The sequence below is a fragment of the Platichthys flesus genome, chromosome 18 (genome assembly GCF_949316205.1).
Source record: "Platichthys flesus chromosome 18, fPlaFle2.1, whole genome shotgun sequence".
NCBI lineage: Eukaryota > Metazoa > Chordata > Actinopteri > Pleuronectiformes > Pleuronectidae > Platichthys > Platichthys flesus.
The window spans coordinates 1218758-1240979 of record NC_084962.1 but is presented as its reverse complement, the minus strand read 5'-3'; the positions used below and the strand labels follow the sequence as shown (position 1 = coordinate 1240979).

Below are 22222 nucleotides of genomic sequence, written 5' to 3'. Positions count from 1 at the left end.
ATCAAAATTAAACACTCAAGTCTGCACACAGCACAGAACAAACAGGCTGCACCACAAAGAAAATGATTCGGTTAACTTTCAGAACACTGAGCACAAGCATAAATAAAACCAAGTTGAGATGGCTGAGCTGTCTGAATGTGGCTCAAGAGTGGAACCACAGTACTTCCATTCTACAGATCAGAACAAATTCAACAAAATTAACAATCAGTCACTTTTCATTTCTCTGACTACTTGACATCTTTTATTTTTGCCTTGATGTTGTCACTTGACTGTGACCTGACATTACTCCAACTAAAACCCGTTAATTTCATTGAGAGTAATGGTGATTGTATGAAGGAGTATGTCTGAGGAAGCGGATACAGTATATGTAGAAGTTAAGTGCCGTGAATAACAAGTTATTAAAACTGACAACAAAAAAAACCTCAAATGTTTGTCAGAGTTACAGTATGACCCATACAGAGTATGAAAGCTTGCTCAAGACAACGTTTGACAAAATAATCTTGACTTAAATTCAACTTACTTATTTTTTGTGATTTCATTATTCATTGGACATCTTCTCATGGACTGTATTGCAGATCGAGATAATCAAGTTGTCAAATGTGATAAGTGACAATTCAGTAAAGGCAGATAAGTGAGGATTAGTAACTATTAGCGGGAGCTGAGATTATATTGTCATATACACAGTCAGACAGTGTTTTTCTTTATTTCAGAGCTTGGTCAGTAAAACAAACCTCTGGATGCGTCTCAAGCTACACTGCACATGATCACACAACTGTAAGCTGGAGGCCAGAGGGACTAACACAGAGCCACCTAATTTCTCATATTTACAGATTATTAACTCTCTGTCCCTAAGGTCAACTTCTGCTGCTCAGCTCACATGGTGTTAGCAGTTGAGCCTCTCCCTAAAAATGCAGCTGTATTCCCCAAGATGCCGCACAAGGACTAACACAAGGCCTAGTTTCTTCTTTGTTGTCTGTTGAGTGAAGGCAACTCATGTTCTGGGTCTTCAGCAGTAAACAGCACCTGGACACTGAACAGTGAAACAGTGAGCCAGAGGACAGAACAGGGTTTGTGGAACACAGAGTCTGTGCAGATATTCTTCTAATGTCAATGTCTCTCTTATGTCAGTTTGGGGAACATGTTCCACAAGTCCTGTGGATGCAAGTTTATTAAGTGGCAAGAGCTGGTGGCAGGAAGTGAGCTGGCTGGCTCTCCCGACTTCCTCGTTTTAGAGCAATCTTAGTCTGTTAGAGATCCAAGAGACACACAGATTGTGGGAGAGGAGCAGTGAGGAACACAGCGAGCTGTGGAAGATTCACCACACCCTCCCCTGACTGTGTGCACCCCACACTTCCTGGCCTGAGTGTCACTGGCCGAGCCGCTGCTGACAATCGCAGTACCGCTGCAGGGCATCCAACAAGTCCTCATAGGACACATTTCTGTGAGAGGGCAGGGAGCTGAGGACACAGAGAAGGACACACATGTCAAACACAAAACAACACATACCTTCACTCCTAATTTAACAGTGGCATCTACTGTTCATGTTGACATTGAAACAGACAGTAACGCACATGAATTCAGTGAGTCTGATGTGCCAGGGGAGGAAGCCCAGTGTGCTCTCCACTGGACCAAACTTCACCACCAGCTCAGGTTCTGGAATATTCTTTGACTCTGAAAGAAGCACAGACAGGCAGTTTGTCATCAGCACAGTCATGAAATCATTCTCTCAACAGGACAAACCTGATTTTAAATAGACGTTCTATTGAAGTGGTTGACTCAGATACAACTTACAGCTACAGCGGTTAGCACTGTGGCCTCACATTAAGATGCTTCCACTGGGGGCCTTTCTGTGTGGAGTTTTAATGATCTGCCTGTGCAGGTTTCTTAAAAGTGCCTTTAGGTGAATTGTTTTTTATCTGTATAGGTCAGTGCTGTGATCTATCTAGAGCTGTACCCTGCTTCTAGCCAAGGGTCGTTTGAGATTGGCTCGTTTGAGATTCCTTACTCTTGATGAGGGTTAAGGCCAATGTATGCTTCTCCGTTTTGACGGACACGGACAGATAGGACCGCCTTTTTACATTACATTACATGTCATTTAGCTGACGCCTTTATCCAAAGCGACTTACATTTTTTAGAACACTCATCATTTTATGAGGGGCCATCTAGGGGTTCAGTATCTTGCCAAGGATACTTAGGCATGCATATGGGATAGAGTGGGATACGAACCGGCGACCTTCATGTTGCAGAGCACCCGCTCTATCCCCTAGGCCACGCTCTCCCAACGTGGAACGCCCTCTCCGTGCCTCTCCGAGGCTCCTCGGAGAGCTGTTAAAGCCCAATGAGACCAATTGTGATTTGCGAATATGGGCTATACAAATAAATTAGTGACCACAGTGCATCGCAAGGGTAAAGCTGCCTGCAGGGAAATCCCAGTAAGCTCTCTACAGATCCTGAGACATCTTTTTCGTAAAATACCTGGTGTAACACTGCGATCTGCTGAATAAAAGGGGAAACTTGTTTCTACTTTGAGGAATAGAAGGGAAATGCAGCATCTTTCAATAAATGATATTGATCCACAGAGATTTTTTTTGTTTGCAAAGAATAGAAAAAAAAAAAAGATGATGCCGTAGTGTAACAATTTTTCCAAGCACTAATAAGTAGAGTAAGTAAGTGTTACCTCTGAGCATCATGTCCAGCATGGTGACGCTGATGTCTCTGGAGCTCCTCTCTTTGTTCTCCACAGAGCAACAGAGCTGCTGCGCTACTTTGACGATCCTCTGCTTTCCATCCTCTGGAGACAACACCTTCACAGTAGGCCTGCAGCACACCACTGACACACACACATGCAAAACAAAATTCATTGATTTTAATTCAAGAATTTTTAAAGAGCATGTTTGCTTATTCTACTTTCTAGTATGATTCGAAATCAATATCTGTAAGAAATTTGCCCTTTACCTCAGGAGGCAAACAGCAATATATCTCATGCATAACCTGGTCATCAGGTCTTCATTCCCAGCACATTGTTAACAAAGGTGTACCCTATCAGGTGGGATTAGCTCCAGAACACATTTCCATAATGACAAATATAATTTAAAGAGAGAGAGTGTGTGTTTGTGTACTATTGGCTTGTATCTCTAACATTATATTATTTAATTAGGACTTATACACTTAGTTTTATTTAGGTACAAAATAAAACTAAGTGCACTAGCCTCGTAAAATTGGATTGATTGATATCCTGGCAAACATTAAACATCATTTCTACACAGCCCTCTGGATTCGGTGGGGCTGTACCACACAGAGAAATTCTATGTTGAGGAAAGTCGACAAATGCCTATAGGCCCAGACACAGCAAAGATCGAAATACTGCCAAAGCCAGCAGTGAGCAAACTGGCTACACCTGCTCCACAGCTTCCTCAGTACAAGTCATAAACAACAGAGTAACTAAGATCCACTTGATGGGTTTATGAGACGAGAAGGGAAACAAAAGACCAATCAGTGTTTAAGGTTGATGCATTTAAATATCCTCAACGGATGGACAGACTCAGACCGAAACTCATTATCCAACTGTAGAGAGGAAGAGGAAGCTGCACTGTTCTTGGTGCATCATGGAGAAAATGCATGACTTTGATGTCCATAGTAAAACGGAGTGAGACAGCTGTTAACACTGGAAGTGTTTCTGCTGTGGAGCTGCTACTGCCAGTGCTATTTAGGGATTGCTTTCTCAAATGGCCAGAAATAATACATATTTGTATATGATGTCGCTTTAAATGTAATCTACATTCTGTTTTGACAAAGAAATGGTTAAGAATCATTTGATCTATTACAATTAATAATAAAGGGTTTTTACAGAGGTATCCTGTTTCACTTTTTCCTTTCTTAGTTAAAAATCAATTTTCAGTGGGGGTGAAAACACGGAGGGACAAGTGCCATAGAAGGCGAAGAGAAGGCTGAGACCATGCTGGACGGAAACGCAGCAGATAAATTAAAGACTGTGCCTTTGTCAAATGACTCTGTGTGCCGCAGAGTAGATAAAATGGGAACAGACATTGTCGAGCAAATTTTGGGCAAACTTAGCGACCCTTTTTCACTCCAGCTGGATGAATCCATAGATGTCAGTGGCAATGCACAACTTGTTGCTTTTGTGAGATACATCGATACTGACGACATTTATGAGGACATACTATTTCTGCTACCTTGTTCCAGGACACAGACGGGCTTGCAAAGCTGTGCTATTGGGCAGATATATTCAGCAAACTGAATGAACTGAGAATGTCTCTGCAGGATAAGGACACTAGCATTTTAAACCTGTATGACAAGGTGGGTGGCTTCCTGAAGAAAGCAGAGATCTGGAGAAGGGCCTCTGCACAGGGGGATTTCACCTACTTTCCTCAGGTGGATGATTTGCTCTCTAATGAGGATGTGGAGAGAGCTCCAGTCAAGTCGGTCATTGTTGGACATTTGACCAACTTGATTCAAAGGTTTTCATTCCTACTTTCCTGACATGGAGGAGAAATCTGCACAGCTGGATTGGGTGACCCATTTCTCTTGTCCGAAGCAAACGGAAGCAAGCTACCTGTCACTGTGTCATCTGACGTGGCTTCCAGATGAAGTTTGCCACATCCACACTGACACAGTTTTGTGTGTGTGTGAAGCAGGAGCACCCTCACCTGGGACAGAAAGCTTTGGAGCAGCTACTACGCTTTGCCTCCACATATTTATTTGAGGCAAAGGGTAAAAACCGAAACAGACTGTGCCTGTCGAAGAGATTGATCAAAGCAGTTGCCTCCCTGCCATCAAGACTGACAAAGATCCTCAGTGAAGCACAAGCACAAGTTTCTCACTAAACTGTAAATGCAAAAGCACTCACTCAGTTCAATGCATCAATGTAATCTTCAGTGTTGACAGTTTGTAAATTTAAGATCAGTATTCTTTTCGATCTTTAAAGAAGATATTTTAAGACGATAGATTTTATTTATTTATTTTGAGCAAATCTTTTATTTAAAATGAAGTTAATGATTTATTTTCCGTGATGAAGTGTTTATCTATAATTAAGTTCATGAGTTAAATTTGAGAATATATCTTTGTTATGATCCCAAAAGAGGGCACTTTAAGTTGATAATTATTTTTATGTGCACAAATCTTTATGTATAATTGAGATAATTATTTTTATATCTTTTTATTTCCAAATAGTTCAAGAGAGACCACTACAAAGAGCAATGTTATGCACATAGATGGAATTTTATATTGGAAAGTGTCTAGTTACAAAGTTTAATAAATCAGACACTAACGGCACAGCACCATGTATCACATCTTTTTTTCAACCAAAAATGCTTTGCGCTGGTTAAGGGGTACTCGGCTGAAAAAATATTTCAAAGGGGGTACATCACTGAAAAAAGGTTGAGAATCACTGCTCTAGAAGAGCAGTGCAGCCCACACACGTGAGACACGCCTGAGACGTACAACTCACATGGGCAGTGTGGCATTTCAAAGACGATGGGCGCCCACACATCCAGTGTAGCCTGGGCGAAAGTCCAACATAATGGATGATGAAATACAAAACCAGCTGCATGGTCAACTTACTTAACTTTTATGTCCAGAGTCAATTTTATTCACGTTTAATGAGACTCGCTATTATCAAATGCAAAATGATCTGATTTAAAGATTTTGTGTGCTCAAAGAAACCTCTGTGGTAGATCTCTCAAACTGTAATACTACCTTGACGAATAATTGATGGGTTATACTGACTGAAACTTCCTTTGGGATCTTAACGTTAGACAGAAATGTGGGTATGTGGGTTTCTGTGGGATGCTGGCAGTGTCAGTTTCTGTCTTTTGTGTTCTGGAAATTGAGTCCAACAGCAAACAGACAAGTGACATACTCTTGTCTTGGTTTTCATCCCATAGAAAGACATTAGACTGGGGAAATTCTGAACACTGAGCCTGTAGTGTATGAATATAGCCTTTATGTTTTCATTCATATACTTACAGGTTATTTTCCTTATAGTAGTCCCTTTCCTCTCAATATTTTGGTTAGAGATTATTTAAGCAGCTCCCAAAACATTTAATCCAACATATTGGGGCTGTTGTCAAGCAGAAGGATATGTCTGCGTTACTGAGTGGCTAGTGAAATAGAAGACACCCCAATCGCTTAGAATATATGGTCAGAAAACCTCAGTATGATACTCAGTTATATCAGGCAAAACAGAATCAAGCCCAGAAGGGGATTCAGCTCTTTATCAGAGTATCAACCCTGCAAGTGTAACATCATTAATGTATTTTACATATTATGTTTAAGTGTACAGTGATTGACACAATTTTGCAAGAACATTAAGGATGAGAACCAAAAATGTGTATTTAACAGTCACCAGTTCTAAATAATTAGAGTGTGTCACAACAATAAACTCCAACATAATCAGTTGTGCTCCCTGTCTAACTTCATAGTACTACCAGGGTAGTGTTACTCTATTTATAACAGTGTAATGTACAGCAGTGAAAGTGACTGGGATCTCTTTGAGTTATATCTTTTTGAGTCATTGTAAATATAGGAATACAATGTTTCATACACTAATCTTTTCCTTTATTCAGCTGGAAACTGTTGCTTCCCTATCAGTACAGAAGCGTATTTGGAAAATAGCTGATTAGAAAGTGGGTTAGGGGTTTGCCAAAGAAGAATCTACATTCAGCAGAAGAGGAAGAGCTGGGATAATCAGGTTTACTCAATCCCTACCCAAACTACAGAAACCAGGTTTGTACTTTACATGCCATTTAAGAAATCAGGTTACTAAAGAAAGATGACTGTAGGCTGTTTATGCCAAAGTGCATGTAAACAAACTGACTGAAATAACAAAAGAGCAGTAAGTCCTCACCATGATGTTGGTGTTTGTCAGTACCATTGCTCAGGAACTCCACATTGTATTTGGATCCATCTCCACCCAGAAAATCCTGCTGCTTCCTCACAATCTCCTCCAGCAGATGAGAATAATTCTTTCGGAGAATACCTAAGGGAGACATCAGCGAGGATGATGAGCATTTCAATCAACTGACAATCCAGAAAAATAGAGAAGAAAGCAGAAAAGGCCACAAGTAAAAGATACAGCATAACAGATTGAAGTCTGTGGGTGGTTCTTGGAATGATTACATACAAGGAGCAAACCAGCACTCAGAGCTTGCTGCGTGAATATCAGTCTACTTTAATAGTTTTTTCCCCCATCCAATTTAATCAGAATCTACAACTATAGCAATGCAACCATGTAATGTCAGTCAGATAATAAAGGGCAGTTGTATCAGGTGGGATGAAGTTGCTGTTGGAATAAACCAGTCTATTCAAATCTAAGTGCCTGTATGAGCCCTAATGTAAACAAGAGTTGTGTCCTGAACTGAGGTCATGTACATGTGTCGATTTTCAACTACCTACCAATATAGACTAGTCCTATATTGTCAAAAGTTGAGGCATATAATCTGACATCTACAGTCACATGCCATTACTGAAATAAACCAGCAGGAGGGAAGTGGGTGATTCATGCCTCCAGTGGGAGGGAGGATCATCAACTTGTATCATTCACGGTCAGATGAGCTGGGACAAACTGTGGAAGTCAAACTAATTCATCTCCTAAAAGTAATGCAAAACAAATAGGTGGTAGAAAGTAATGTGATAAGACAACAACAGCGTAGATTAGATCGTCTTATTGGAAGAATACTGTGCAGGTGCATACAACTGCAAATAGGCACAGGAGACTAGGACCAGAGGACAGTGAGCAGCTACTTCAATACACTGGTAGAGATCAGAATAAGTATTAATCAGAATAAGTATTAATTAGTTTGAATGAGAACATAAATTCAGCAGTGGAGTCTCCCCACTAGATTATATGTGTGGAGTAGATAGCAGCAATTACAACATAATAATTCAGTAAACCTGAGTCACTGTATTTACCGTGATTGTCATAGACGCTGACATTAGAAATACCAACGGCAATACACCACACCACTAGGTTGGCTATGTCCGTGTAGCTGGGCTCCTCTTCGGCAACCAACAGGCCGATGTGGACCGGCAGCTTCTCCAAGGACCTGCCATCGGACAGACACCGGGACCGGCGACTGACAGCGTAGTTATCAGTTACCGGGTTAGCGTTAGCACCGGAGTTGCGATTTAACTTCTTCTGGTGGTCCGGGAAGCCAGCCAGGGCTAGCGGCAGCAGCAGCGCGGTCATAGCCCGCTCCCACAGTCGGCCCTTCCAGCTCCGAAGCCGGACACGGATCCAGGAGACGAGGGCTCTGTTGACGTGGACCAGCACCAGCAAGAACCGCCATAACAGGCCGTACAGCAGCGCCATCAGCGTCTCTATTCCGTCAGGGTGAAGACTGACTTGACAGCGATCAAATGTGCTGGTAAATCTCTTTACCTGCCTGTTAAATCTGATTCAGCGGCGGCAGCTCTTGGCTTCGCCTTCCGCCATCTTCCCCTCGCCTTAACAACCCTTGACCTGTGAACCTCCAGAGTGACACGTAGCTCGCTGATTGGACAGAAGCACAGTGACGTGTTCTTCTTCATTGGAAGATAAGATATGTCACCGGCAAAATCCTGCCCTCTATAGTTTGTTATGTTCAGTCATTTTTCTTGTAGTGATGGGCAGGGAGCATTACAAGAAATGCTCAACCCTTTCCATTACCATCAATTTATTATGGTACTCACTATCTCCCAGTGGAATACTAGAGGCCTCATAGCAAATGGACCGAAATTTAAGAGAGTTATAAAGGATATAAAGGACAATCTACAAAAGTAGATTGTCTTTAACATTCATTAAAGACAATCTACTATTCAGAAGAATATTCAGGTAGAGATGAATGTACACTTGTTGAGGTATTAATAGCATAAGATTCTATCAAAATAGTTCATTTCTATAACTCATGTCAGGCTTTAACAGGAGCAGTGTTTAAGGAGATATTGGGACAGGTATGTTGGTCTTGTGACTTTAATGCACTCAATCGTCTTTGGAGCAGTGATCATACTGATAATTATTGTACAGGGGTTGAAGAAATGTGAGATACAAGGAATCTTGTATTTATAAACAATGGTAGTACAAGATTAGAAATATAGCAACAAGATGTCATGTGTTGATTTAATCATAGTTTCTGCATATATAGCTGGCCTATGTGAATGGAAAATATGCTATAATAACAGTCAGCGATCATTTTCCCATCATGTGTACTAAAATACTGATAAATATACCCATGAAAATGTTCCAATATGCTGCTTTAATAAGGCTCAATGGGATAAGTTTAAAGAGTGCTGTGGGGAAATAACTAACAACTAAATAGATTGCCCTGTGGATTAGATAAAATCAAATATACTTTATTGCCCCATGGGGGAAATTTTCTTGGGCCAAAGTGCTACAGCAGCTGCAGAACATTACATTGTACAATGACAATTAAAAAAAGCGACAAAACAGTACACAAGGACATATCACGTAAGACCCCGAATAATGAATGACCTAATGAAGTTATAAACATGATAGCTGACTTTGCCTCTACACCTAAAACTATCCTAACACACAATTGTGCCATTATGGAATGATGAATGTAGTTTGACCAATAAAGAAAGAAATAAAGTTCTCCGAAACATCAGGAATTATCTAACCTTAGACAGTTTGATGGAATATAAGAAGAAAAAAGTGCCAAAGCATATCGAATTTATAAAAAAAATACAAAAAGAATACAAAAATTAAAGCTAAATTTAATGCATAGAAAAAACTTTGCAGGGAAAGATGCGGCTCATGTCTGAAATATGGTTCAAAAGATGAGTGGGAAAAGGATATCTAATAAAATACACTTTCTTGCTGAGGAGACCTTATTTAAATGACAGATGTGGACAAAGCAAATCTTATGTGAAGTGTCGAGCCCGGTCCCGTCCGGACTGGACAGCATCGTGTTCGTTGATTAGAGGTTCAAGTGGGAAAGGCAATGATTAGACAAATTCAATGTTCAAAAGATTCACAGTAACAAGTTTATTGCATAAGAACAATACCTACAGAGAGTCTCTGGGGTTCTGCAGGACACGTCACCAGGTTCACTGGATCATGTCGAGAAGAAGCTCACACACATCCTAAGTCCACAGTATTTATAAAGACACAGGGGGCAACACAGAGGCGGTTCTTTTTCTTTGAGATAATTCAGTGATTTGCCAGATGTATACTGTTTCCTCAAAGTGCAGTTTTTTGCAAGCACATCACTTTCAACTGACCAGGTGTCCCACTACTGTGGCCTTGGCCAACAGGGAGCCTGCTACATCGGAGAGACACAGATTAGACACCGAGGAGGATTTAATATCTTTTTCTCACCATGTTTCATGAAACACCTCTTTGTATTAATTCTGGCATGACCTCTCTCTTTCCTGAGAACCTGTGCTTGTTGTGCAAACTCTGCAGAGCCTAACATTACAAAGACTCAATGGCAACTCCAGTCTGAGAATTTCATTATTTCATATCTCAAGATGAATTTCCATCCCACACTCTTCTCCGAATTGTATTTTGCAGTCAGATTGACACTCAGATTGGCACCTGCTCATGTGCCTGGTTATCAGTCTGTGCCTTGGGACTGACCCTGCGTCTGAGTCAAAAAGATAAGTTACACAGGTTACAGTGACAGTTTATACTTTGTATTGTGCATTATTGATTATATAGACTATACACCTAACATTTATTCACAGGATATAGGTAAAATATATTCAAAAGATACAGAGAAACATAAATATCTCAACAGAAGTATGGTGCATGATAAAAAGATGGAATTCAGTTCCAGCATGGATGAAGCATTTACCTGGAGGGAAATGAGAAGGGCACTAGAGGGCAGCAGGAATTCTGCTCTGGGACAAGATCAGTTATGCTACAGTATTTTCAAAGAAATGCCAGAGGAAACAACAGATATAGTGCTGAAACTTTTAAATACCATATGGACAGAAGGAACACTATGCAGCTTGACATTAATTTTTACACTTTGCTAAACCAAGAAAAGATTAATCTGATGTTGAAAGTTACAGAACGATTGCGTTACCCTCCTATTTTGGTTGATGACTATAGTTTTCTTTAATATAGAGAAAGTTTACGATTCTATGTGGAGAGAAAGGCTGTTAATTAAAATGAATAAGCAAGGCATTGGTGGAGGGTTATATAATTGGATCATAATTTTTTATTTATTCATATTTAATTTTTTTAGATTTAGATTTTTTCCACATTTGACATATAGGATATATTTTCGTGGATATGGAAATCAAAGAGTGCGCTGAGGAAAGTAAAATGGAGTGTGTGTGTGTGTGTGTGTGTGTTAAGCTTGAACAGAATGCAGGGGTAGAAAAATCTGTGAAATAACATTGAGCAAACACCATTACCAATTCGACCAATCATATTCACAAACATGATTTGCACATCTACATGCATGTGAGGGCCTTCACGTCCATGTGCATATAATAAACCAAAACTCAAATCTCTGATTATATTTCTGTATATGATTTACAGTGTGTGTGTGTGTGTGTGTGTGTGTGCAGTAACGACAATATACTTAATCCCCGTCTTTCTCCCTCTTAGTCTCTCCCCCACATGTGCACACATCATCACTAATTCAACCACTCACACACACACAAAAAAGGATGTGCACATGTGCATGTACACTCAAGAAAATATAACAAATGCAACCTCAAAATTCTGTATATGAGTTAGTTAGCTAGTATGACCACCATTTGCCACAGGAAGTGCGACAAGAAGGGAATATTGTAAATCGAAGTAATCTAGTTGCATCATAATTCACTATCAACTCGCACCACAAGCACGTTTCAGTCAAATCTCACTGTAAAAGTAATTTCACCCTTTTCATGTATTGTTGGTTTCTGTTACAGGTTTCTTCTAACCCTGAGGTCGAGTCACTCTGCCTTCTTTGTTTCCATAGAGACAGATGAGGCCCAGGTGCATGCAGGGACTTCAACATGTGTTCAATCCATGTGTGTTCACTGCACTGGTGTAAAGAGCAGAGAATGTAAGACTAATTCACATCATAGGGACAGTTTTCAGATACACTTGGCATGACATCTTGGGCACAGGGATCGGTATCTTGCCAAGGGACACTTCAACATGTAAAAGGGGAAGACTGGGATGAACCAATAACCTTCTGATTAGTTGACCTGATGGCCTGTATTTATACAGCGCTTGAAGACCACTCAAATCCCTTTACACTTCAGTTTTGCCCTGGTCCCATTCACAGTTGTATTTACATGGTTTGAGGAGTCAAAGCAAAGCTGGACCTTCCTATAAGGTCACTATGCAGGGCACCCACAAATTAACCAAGGCCCTGTCCAGAAAAAGCAGAATTATACATAAAGGGATAGTTCACAGAAAAATAAAAATTCACTCATTATCTACTCACCACTATGCCCATGGAGGGTTGGGTGAAGTGAGTCCACTATATTCTTTCGGAGTTTCAGGGGTAAAAAGCGTTAGATCGAATGCAATTGAAGAATGATACCACTGCTCCTGTGGTATCATCTAAGGTCCATAAGTCCCAGCATACAAACTCAACTTCAAACAGTGTAGTTTACACCATGTATTTAGTCTAAATGTCCTCTGTGATGCTCCTTGGAAGCCGCGTTCATGCGGTAGCGTCGCCTCATAGCTGCAGTAACTGCTTAGTATGGCTGATCTAATGTGGATGTCTATGGAGTTTGAGCTTGTGTAGTATATTCCATGAAGAGGATCTTGTAAAGAAGGTGGTTGGTGTGGGATAAGGTGTCCGAAGGCTCTAGCTGGGAAAGCTGTGGACCTTAGGGAAATAGGAGACATTCGCTGTTAAGCTTTTCAAAATTTGAAAAACATAAAACATGGTCATTAGATCAGGGAAGTATAAATGTCCTTATATAATGTCTCTTTCTATCTACATGTCTTCAAACAGGCTTGGTATATTGATGGGATCCTGTAAGTGGCTTAAAAGTTGATCTTGAGTTGAATTGTGACCCTTTAAATCGATCTTTCCGTCTATCAGAGATGCTGCAGACGTGCAGCTTTAGAGGAAATATCTCAATTTAATTTTTCATACTCAAGTCAGCAACAAAGCTTTGGAGTTGGTGAGCAAATCTTTTACAGTACTAAGTTGGCAGTTTCCCCACTTCCTCCAGACTTTTTGCTTAGCTCAACTAAACAGTCCAGGATTAGATATTGGTGCTGATCCTCTCATCTTAGTGACAGAGAGTTGAGAAGCAAGAATATTTATTTTGGATGTGGAGTGTTCCTTAAGTTGAATATGTAGGCAATTCACTGGACAAAGTCACAAAGTGATTAATAAAAATCCTGACTGCTTAGGTTATGGCTGAATCTAGTGGAATAGAAGTGATAATGTTTTGTTTGGTCTGAAGAACCCTGATAGCTGATAATGTATTTGACTCGGTTTCTGTTTTTGTTCACTGTGCTTTCTCAGAAAACACTATCAGGAATCCTTGGAGGAGAGCACAGATCCTCCAGCCAATCATGATCCGGATCAGATTCAAATACAATCTGACCAAATTCACAATCTGACTGAGCTGAGCAAACACTGCTATGACTCACCTCAGTATTTTCCTCTACCAAAGTCTACTCCCTCTCTCTATCACCTGCTGGCCAACGCCAATGTATATAGTGAATAAAAGCATCTTTAATTTCTTAAGTGCAAATCACCAGAATTATTAGGCCATTACTGGGTTGAACTTTTAAATGGCATTTATGTGGCCCTGAGAGCTCAACACACTGCAACTTAAGAAAACACATACAATTGGACAAAACACAAGCAAAGTAAGAACTTCATCAACTTAACACAACACATTACACACAACACATTACAGAAACGCGTTGCAAATACAGAAAATGAGAATTGCAAGAATTCTTTCATCAATATAAACCTTCAATAAGTCCCTCCCTTATAGATTTGATCAATCTGTCTTTTTCAGAGCTTTCCAAGCTTTTTGTGAATACACCTGTCCTCTGCCCACTATAGTGTTATTACTCACTCTCTGCCCCTGGAGTTGCAGAGTCTAATTCTCTGATGAGTTGAATCCCAGTTGGAGCTCTATTGATGATGAATTCGTTTTTTTCCTTGTGTTTGATTGAGGTCATCACTGCCAAAGATGGTTGGATTAGTTAGTATATATCAAAAGGTTTACTATCGTATTTCACCAGCATTGTGAAGACACAAGAACGGTTATATTTGTGTATTATTAGCTTCAGAATAGGCTTCTCCTTAATAATTTGATCATATCGTATACCATTTACTCCATTAGCTTCAACATGCAAATTAACACAATCAACTAGGATGAATGGTGAACATGGTAAACATCATGGCCACACATCAGCATGCTCATAACTAAAGATGAGAAACTCACTTTGCATCCTACAGCTCATGTCGCACACCATCTCTACATTCAAGGTCAGAAGCATAATTTAATATTCATGCCGTGCTTTGCAATGACCATTTATGGTTGAAAGTGGGCGTCTGGAGGGCAGATTTGGAGGCAGAGCCATGTACCAACATTTCCATGTGGACTGTGATTTATAAAGCGAACATTTCGTTCAGGTGTGCATGCGCACGGTTTTATAGATCAGAGTTTTCTTTGGCAAAAGCCATTTCCGGCTTCTGAGCTTACGTACACCTTAATGAAAGGTAAAAAAAGTCAAGATTAGAAATATAGAAATGGGTAAATAAATTTGATCAAAGCAAAATTAACAAGGGGAAATAAAAGTCAACCAATAAAGCAAATAAAACCAATACATTTAGACAAAATAATTTTTTTTAGGAATCATTTGAATGCATATCCAGACCATCAGTAGGAAGGTTACCTCAGTTTAAGACCCACGGGATTGTAGCCAACCTCCCTGGACGTGGATGCATCAGGAAAATTGATGACTAAATGAAGAGACGGATAATACGAATGTTAACCAAAGAGTCCAGAACAACTTCCAAAGAGATTAGAGGTGAACTCCAAGGTCAAGGTCCATCAGTCTCAGATCGCACCAGCCGTCGCTATTTGAGCCACAGTGGACTTCATGAGACGACTGTGGAGGACACCACTGTTGAAAGCTAATATTAAAAGACGAGACTAGAATCTGCCAAAATGCATATTGACAAGCCACAAAGCTTTGGGGAGAATGTCCTTTGGACAGATGAGACAAAACTGGAGCTTTTTGGCAAGTCAAATCAGCTACATGTTTACAGACGCAAAAGTTAAGCATGCAAAGAAAAGAACACTGTACCTACTGTTGAAACATGGAGGAGGCTCGGTTATGTTCTGGGGCTGCTATGCTGCATCTGGCACAGGGTGTCTTGAATATGTGCAGGGTACAATAAAATATCAAGACTATCAAGGCATTATGGAGCAAAAAGTACTGCCCAGTGTCAGAAAGCTTGGGCTCAGTTGTTAAAGTTGAAGTAGCTTTATTGTCAATTTCTTAACATGTTCAGAACATACAAGGAATCGATACGACGTTTCCCACTCTCCCACAGTGAAACATAAAGTGCACAGGCACAACAGATAAGACATTTCCTAATACTAAGTAAACATTTTAAGTACAGCAGCATAAGGCTCGTTAAAAGTGTAAACGTAGTGATTAAAGTGCAAACAGTACAAGAGACAGTTTGTTGCAGAAGTAAACATACAGAATTTTTTAAGTACAGCAGCATAAGGTTCTCTAAAAGTGTAACGTAGTGATTTAAGTGATAAATTGCAAACAGTACAAGAGACAGTTTGTTGCAGAAGTAAACATACAGAATTTTGTAAGTACAGCAGCATAAGGTTCTCTAAAAGTGTAAACGTAGTAATTGAAGTGATAAAGTGCAAACAGTACAAGAAGTACAAGAGACAGTTTGTTGAGGAGTCCTGAGTGTTTTTAGTTTTTTGGGAGGGGATTTAAGCCTCCAGTCAGACTAGAGGATAGGGCTGGGGGGAGTGAGGGGAGAGAATTTAGCTTCCTGACAGCTTGGTGTATGAAACTATTTCCGAGTCTGGTGGTGCGGCAACGGAGGCTCCTGTACCTTCTTCCAGATGGTAGGAGGCTGAACAGACCGTGTGCGGGGTGGCTGGTGTCACTCACGATCGAGGTGGCTTTCCGGGTGAGGCGGGTGGTGTAAGTGTCTTGCACGGAAGGGAGTGGGGCACCAATGATCTTACCAGCTGTGTTGACTATGCGTTGCAGTCTCTTCCTGCTGTGTGCAGTGCAGCTACTGCCCCACACAGTGATGCAGCTGGACAGGATGCTTTCAATGGTGCCCCGGTAGAATGTTTTCAGGATGGGTATGGGAGCTCTCGCTTTCTTGAGTTTGCGGAGGAAGTAGAGGCGTCGCTGGGCTTTCTTCACCAGTGATGCAGAGTTGGTGGCCCAGGATAGGTCCTCGCTGATGTGCACCCCCAGGAATTTGGTGCTGCTCACTCACTCCACAGCAGCACCATCGATGGTCAGTGGGGGGTGCTCAGTGAGGCTTTTCCTGAAGTCGACCACCATCTCCTTTGTCTTGCTGACATTCAGCAGGAGGTTGTGGTCTCTGCACCAGGTGGTCAAGAGGTTGACCTCCTTCCTGTAGTGGGACTCATCGTTCTTGGTGATGAGTCCCACCAGAGTTGTGTCGTCCGCAAACTTTACCATGTGATTTGTGCTGTAGGTTGATGTGCAGTCGTGAGTCAGCAGGGTGAAGAGCAGGGGACTGAGCACACATCCTTGTGGGGCTCCTGTGCTGAGTGTGATGCTGCTCGAGTGTCAGGCCTGGACTAGAATGAGGACTCAGATGCAGAGGGTTCACGTGCCAGCACACTTTATTGAAATCGGTTCCTCTATGCAGAGTGACAAAAGATCAGGCTATGAAAAAACTTACTTAATCTATTCAAAACACTCACTAGGAAAAGGAGGTCTTAAAACATAAAATCGCTCACGATGGAGGTCAAACAAAAGGCTAGGGCAGGAAATCAAAAACGCTCCCGAAGGAGCCAACCAAACCAAACCTATGAAAACGGGACAAAAGAAAAGGCTCACCTTAAAAAGGAGGCTCAATAAACTAAATCACTCCAAAAGGGAGGAAGAAAAACAGATTACCAAAACACAAAAAGAAGCTAAACTAGAAAACTTTAACAAACCAAAAATCACTCTCATAGAGGAAACAGAAAACAACTTACGTGGCGTAGCACAGATCAAGGTAAAAACGACTATGGCTGTGGAAGGGCTTAGGTGCACGAACAAGAACGAAACACTTCGGCACAAGACAAAGGGGAGACGCAGACTATAAGCACATGAGGGTGAAGGGAACAGGTGGAAACAATCCGGAATCAGTAACACATGATGAAGGGCAAGTGACCTGAAAAGAGAGGAGAGTTAGGATTTCAAAATAAAACAGGAAGTTACGAGACAGAAACCCCAAGACAAGACAAACCTCACAGCGGTGTGACATCGAGGTGTTGTTGCCGACCCATACTGCTTGTGGCCTCTCACTGAGGAAGTCCAGAATCCAATTGCAAAGGGAGGTGTTGAGCCCCAGCTGGTCCAGTTTACAGATGAGTTGTTGTGGGATTATGGTGTTAAACGCTGAGCTAAAGTCTATGAAAAGCATTCTCACATGTGAGTCTGCATTTTCCAGGTGGGTGAGGGCTGGGTGGAGAGCAGAGCAGATTGCGTCCTCTGTGGAACGTTTAGCCCGATATGCGAACTGAAAGGGGTCCAGGGTGGGGGGGGGGATGGACTTGATGAGAGACATGACTAGCCGTTCAAAGCACTTCATAACAATGGGGGTCAGTGCCACATGGCGATAGTCATTGAAGCAGGATGGAGACGGTTTCTTTGGCACAGGTATGATGATGGAGGTCTTGAGATGTGATGGAACAGCAGCCTGACTCAGAGAAGTGTTGAAGATATCCGCGAAGATGTCTTTAAGCTCCTCTGCGCAGTCCCTCAGTACACGGCCTGGAATGTTGTCTGGGCCTGTTGCTTTCCTGGGGTTGATAGTGGAGAGTGCCCTCTTCACACTTTCGGCAGACAGGCACAGAACCTGGTCGTGGGGGGGGTATTGAAATACACACACTTTAGCGTGTGGTCAGATACACATACCATGTCCTTATACCTTATTATTACACTCTGCAGAACAGTCAACACTTTGTACCACACATCCCAGCTCCCTGTTTTAATTCACACACACACAAAGTAGAACACCAACAGCAGATAAGGAGCAGACCTTGGCTAAAATCTCTCCCCCACAACACACTAAGGCAGCTGCTTTGAGACAGAAACATTATGACCTCTGGTAACCAGGACAACGGAGTGCATGCACGATATCTTCATCACGCGACATTCCAAGAGGATGAGGCACTGCCCCGTCTAGATGCAGCGGCCTCCATCTAGTTTTGACAAATCCAAGAAAAACCCCAGTCACGCCCAATATATCGATATATAACCTATGTGCGCACTCTGTTTAAGCGCCTCTTTTTCTGTGTAGCCTTCTGCATAGAACTAGAGACCGATGCATGTCCAATTGCTGGACACCGCGTTCTCCTGACCTGTGACCTCTGAATAAACTTGCTTAATTTCAACTTGAGAACGACGACTCCTCTCCTTTGATTTCCACACGCAACCGGGGGGTGGAGTTTTCTGTGAGCTTGTGTTGTTTGTTGCTTCGAACCGTGCAAAGAAGCTGAGGTCATTAAGCAGAGAGATGTTGTCGCCGCAGGTCTGTGATGCAGGTTTGTAATCCGTGATGGTCTGGATGCCCTGCCACAGGTTGCGCGTGTCTCTGCTGTCTTTGAAGTGGCTTGTTATCATTTTAGAGTAGTCCTGTTTTGCTCTTCCGATGCCACGGGACAGGCTGGCTCTCGCTGTTCTCAAGCCAATTCTATCGCCGGCCCTCAGCAGCCTATGGACAGCTCCTGTCAGCCATGGCTTCTTGTTAGCCCGAGTGATGATGGTCTTTGTGTGGGTCACATCATCTGTGCATTTGCGGATGTAGGAGAGAACAGTGTCTGTAAGCTCCTCATTGTCTATGTGGTTGTTGTATGTAGCTGCTTGCTTGAACATATCCCCGTCTGTTGTCGCAAGACAGTCCTGGAGAGCACACCTTGATCCATCCGGCCACACTGTAATCTCTTTCCGGACCGGTCTTTCCACTTTCACTCTGGGGATATATGCTGGCATTAGCATGACAGTGATGTGGTCGGAAAGTCCGATGTGGGGGAGGGGGGAGGCCTTGTATGCTCCTTTGTGTGCAGTATAAACCAGGTCCAAGGTGTTTTTCTCCCTTGTTGGAAAATTAACATGCTGATGAAGTTTTGGTAAGACAGTTTTAAGATCAGCATGATTTAAAATCTCCAGCGATGATTATAAATCCATCTGGGTGTGCTGTCTGTTGTTCGCTGATAGCCTGATAAAGTTCACAAAGTGCCGCATCCCTGTCACTGCAGCTGGAGGTTGGAGGGATATATACCGCGATTATTAAAACCGCAGTGAATTCCCTCGGCAGATAGAAAGGACGGCACTTTATGATCATGAACTCCGCCAGTGGTGAACAGTGTCTGCATACTACCACAGCGTCCTGGCACCACGCATCACGTGTGTAAACACAAACTCCTCCACCACGTTGTTTACCTCCGTTGACGAGGGCTCTGTCCGCTCGATAGCATGTTAGCTGCTCCAGATGTACAGCGGAGTCGGGGATGTTATCATTAAGCCATGTTTCAGTGAAAACAAGCACACAGCAGTATGCTCATGGTCCTCCAACAGTTATGACCCAAAGCACACAGCTAAAAACACCCAAGAATGACTTAGAGCAAAACATTGGACTATTCTGAAAATGAATAGTTCTGATCCAAATCCTATTGAACATCTGTGGAAGGAGCTGAAACATGCAGTCTGGAGATGACAACCTTCAGACCTGAGACAGCTGTAACAGCCTGCTCACGAGGAGTGGGCCAAAATACCTGTTGACAGGTGCAGAAGTCTCATTGAGAGATACAGAAATCGCTAGATTGCATTGACTGCCTCAAACGGTTGTGCAACAAAATATTAAGTTAAGGGTACCATCATTTTTGTCCAGGCCATTTTCATTAGTTTGTTTTTCTAAATAATTCTTTGAACCACAATTCAAAAGCAATGTCTGATTTTCAGTAAATTTTTATTTATTATTACTTTTGTCAGTTTCAAGTTATTTCAGTGACCATTGTGGGTTTTTCTTTGGAAGGGTACCAACAATTTTGTCCATGTGTGTATATATATATATGTGTATTATCCATGCTGCTGTACAGCATGAGTCAACTGATGAGCATATTATATCATCTTATCGATGCTGTAAAGTATAAATGTGTTAATTTTCATTGAAAGCTCTATCTTAGTATTATGTCTTATATTTTGTTTTAAACTAAAATAACAGAAATAATGTATTTGTTTAACTCGTCTAGGTTGAATACAGACTTTTAAACTTTTAATCAAACTTTACATTTAGATTTATATTTCAAAACCAATTGTATGGTGCTTTAAAATAAAATCTCCTGAGTTTCTTCCTGCACATCGTCAAAAATCCTCTTTTGTGAATTGTTGTTTTTGTTTCATGGAAGAGAAGAGCGCTGCACACATGCTGCAAAAGCCTACCATCCAGTGGATCAAAGTAGTACTAATAAGGCAGGCATCCATGCAAGTGCCCTATGTTGTGTTTTATTGCACTTATTTACCTTCCTGAGGATAAGAAATAAAATAAAAAGATGATAAATATGATAATTATATTAACTTATAGTAAATAGATATGAATTAGAAAATCTAAGTTGTCTAAAGTATTTTCTCTTGTTTACTGTTATTACTATTTAACAAATTACGATTTGGTCGAAATCACCTATCCTCAGATACATGAGCAAGCATCACAGAAATCCGATATATGTAGATTATGCATATACATTGAGATAATGTATGCTGTGGTTTAGTGCTTTATAAATTATGAACGCACACTGTAAAACCTAACAGTACATCTTACTTAATGAAGTAAGTTACAATAACTTAATTCTCAAAAAAAGTTGAGACCACTAATATCAATAATTTAACAGAACTCAAAAGTAAATTATTGAAGTAATAACTTAGTTATTTTGAGTTCGATTAAATTCGAGAGAATTTTGAGTACTGCTGACATGAAAAAAAAATTTTCAATGACTCATTTTCTTTAAGTTGATTTTATACTATTACAAAAAATGCAATTCCCATGGGCTGCTTCCTATGTCTTAGGATTTTAAATTGTATTTTTGTTTTTTTTTATAAATCATCATATTTTGTATAAGTATGCATCCAGATCATCTTTAATAATCCTCCAAAGTGGAACCTAAGTGAGGATGTTAATTACATAACGTACAAGCAGGTATTTTTAACAACTTGATTGACAGAAAATGAATTGCCAACTAATATTATACGTGATTCATTGTGTATCATATGTACATTTGACATTTTATATAAACATTTGAAATATATATATATAATATTGTTTTAATTTCCTTGTCTTATAAATCTTTTAATATTTTGAAGTGTCGAAGGATGGGGCGAGGTGGTGTCAACTTCTGTTTGTGATTTCTAAACGATTTTCCAGCCCGAATCATTATCGTATTTTATAGTCCGGAAATAAAAGCACGGCTCCTATATATACAGTCTATGCTCTCCGCGCAAGTAAACGTCAAGATTCTAAGTTATTAGTCCGTTCATTTTCCGCTCCTGCAACAATAAAACCTTGTTAAAATAAATGACTAGACTCAGTCAACAGAAACGCGAGAGTGCTTTTACTCTGAAACGGGCACAGGAAGAAGTGAGTGGTTTAAGCTGATGACCTGGCGCTGACTATGACCTGGCGCTGACTATGACCTGGCGCTGACTATGACCTGGCGCTGACTATGACCTGGCGCTGACTATGACCTGGCGCTGACTATGACCTGGCGCTGACTACCGTAACCCTAACCTGCCGTTCACCTGCTGTCACACGGTACCGACGGAGACGGAGGGCTTCGAACCGATCAGCGCGAAGTTTGCACTTGGCACCGGCGTGTTTTAAAAGATCGGCACGAAGAGTTTTTTGCTGGACAGACTTGAGACTTACTTACAAGTTTCAGCGTCAGACTTACTGACGGAGAACCCCGTGACGATAGTCCCCCACGCACGGTAACTTTGTTCTGTTATTACTTTTATTACTCTTCATGTCTTGGATTTAGAAATATACAAGAAAAA

General features: G+C 41.1%; 1 protein-coding gene across 1 annotated transcript; it reads right to left on the bottom strand.

Moving 5' to 3' along the window:
* Nucleotides 1–212: 212 nt before the first annotated feature.
* On the bottom strand, nucleotides 213–8481 carry nus1 (NUS1 dehydrodolichyl diphosphate synthase subunit). The gene is made up of 5 exons (XM_062411422.1): nucleotides 7930–8481; nucleotides 6866–6997; nucleotides 2678–2830; nucleotides 1572–1671; nucleotides 213–1457 (listed from the first exon to the last, which is right to left on the bottom strand). Exons 1-5 carry the CDS (start codon nucleotides 8327–8329, stop codon nucleotides 1367–1369), a joined length of 876 nt encoding a protein of 291 aa, XP_062267406.1. The 5' UTR covers nucleotides 8330–8481; the 3' UTR covers nucleotides 213–1366.
* Between the last annotated feature and the right edge of the window lie 13741 nt (nucleotides 8482–22222).

Excerpts from the sequence above, each read along its gene's own strand:
- nus1 (XM_062411422.1), bottom strand. The coding sequence starts at position 8,329 with ATGGCGCTGCTGTACGGCCTGTTATGGCGGTTCTTGCTGGTGCTGGTC. Across the intron at positions 6,998-7,929 it reads CAGCGTCTATGACAATCACG|GTATTCTCCGAAAGAATTAT; the intron begins GTAAATACAGTG and ends TGTCTCCCTTAG. Across the intron at positions 1,672-2,677 it reads GCTGGACATGATGCTCAGAG|AGTCAAAGAATATTCCAGAA; the intron begins GTAACACTTACT and ends TGCTTCTTTCAG.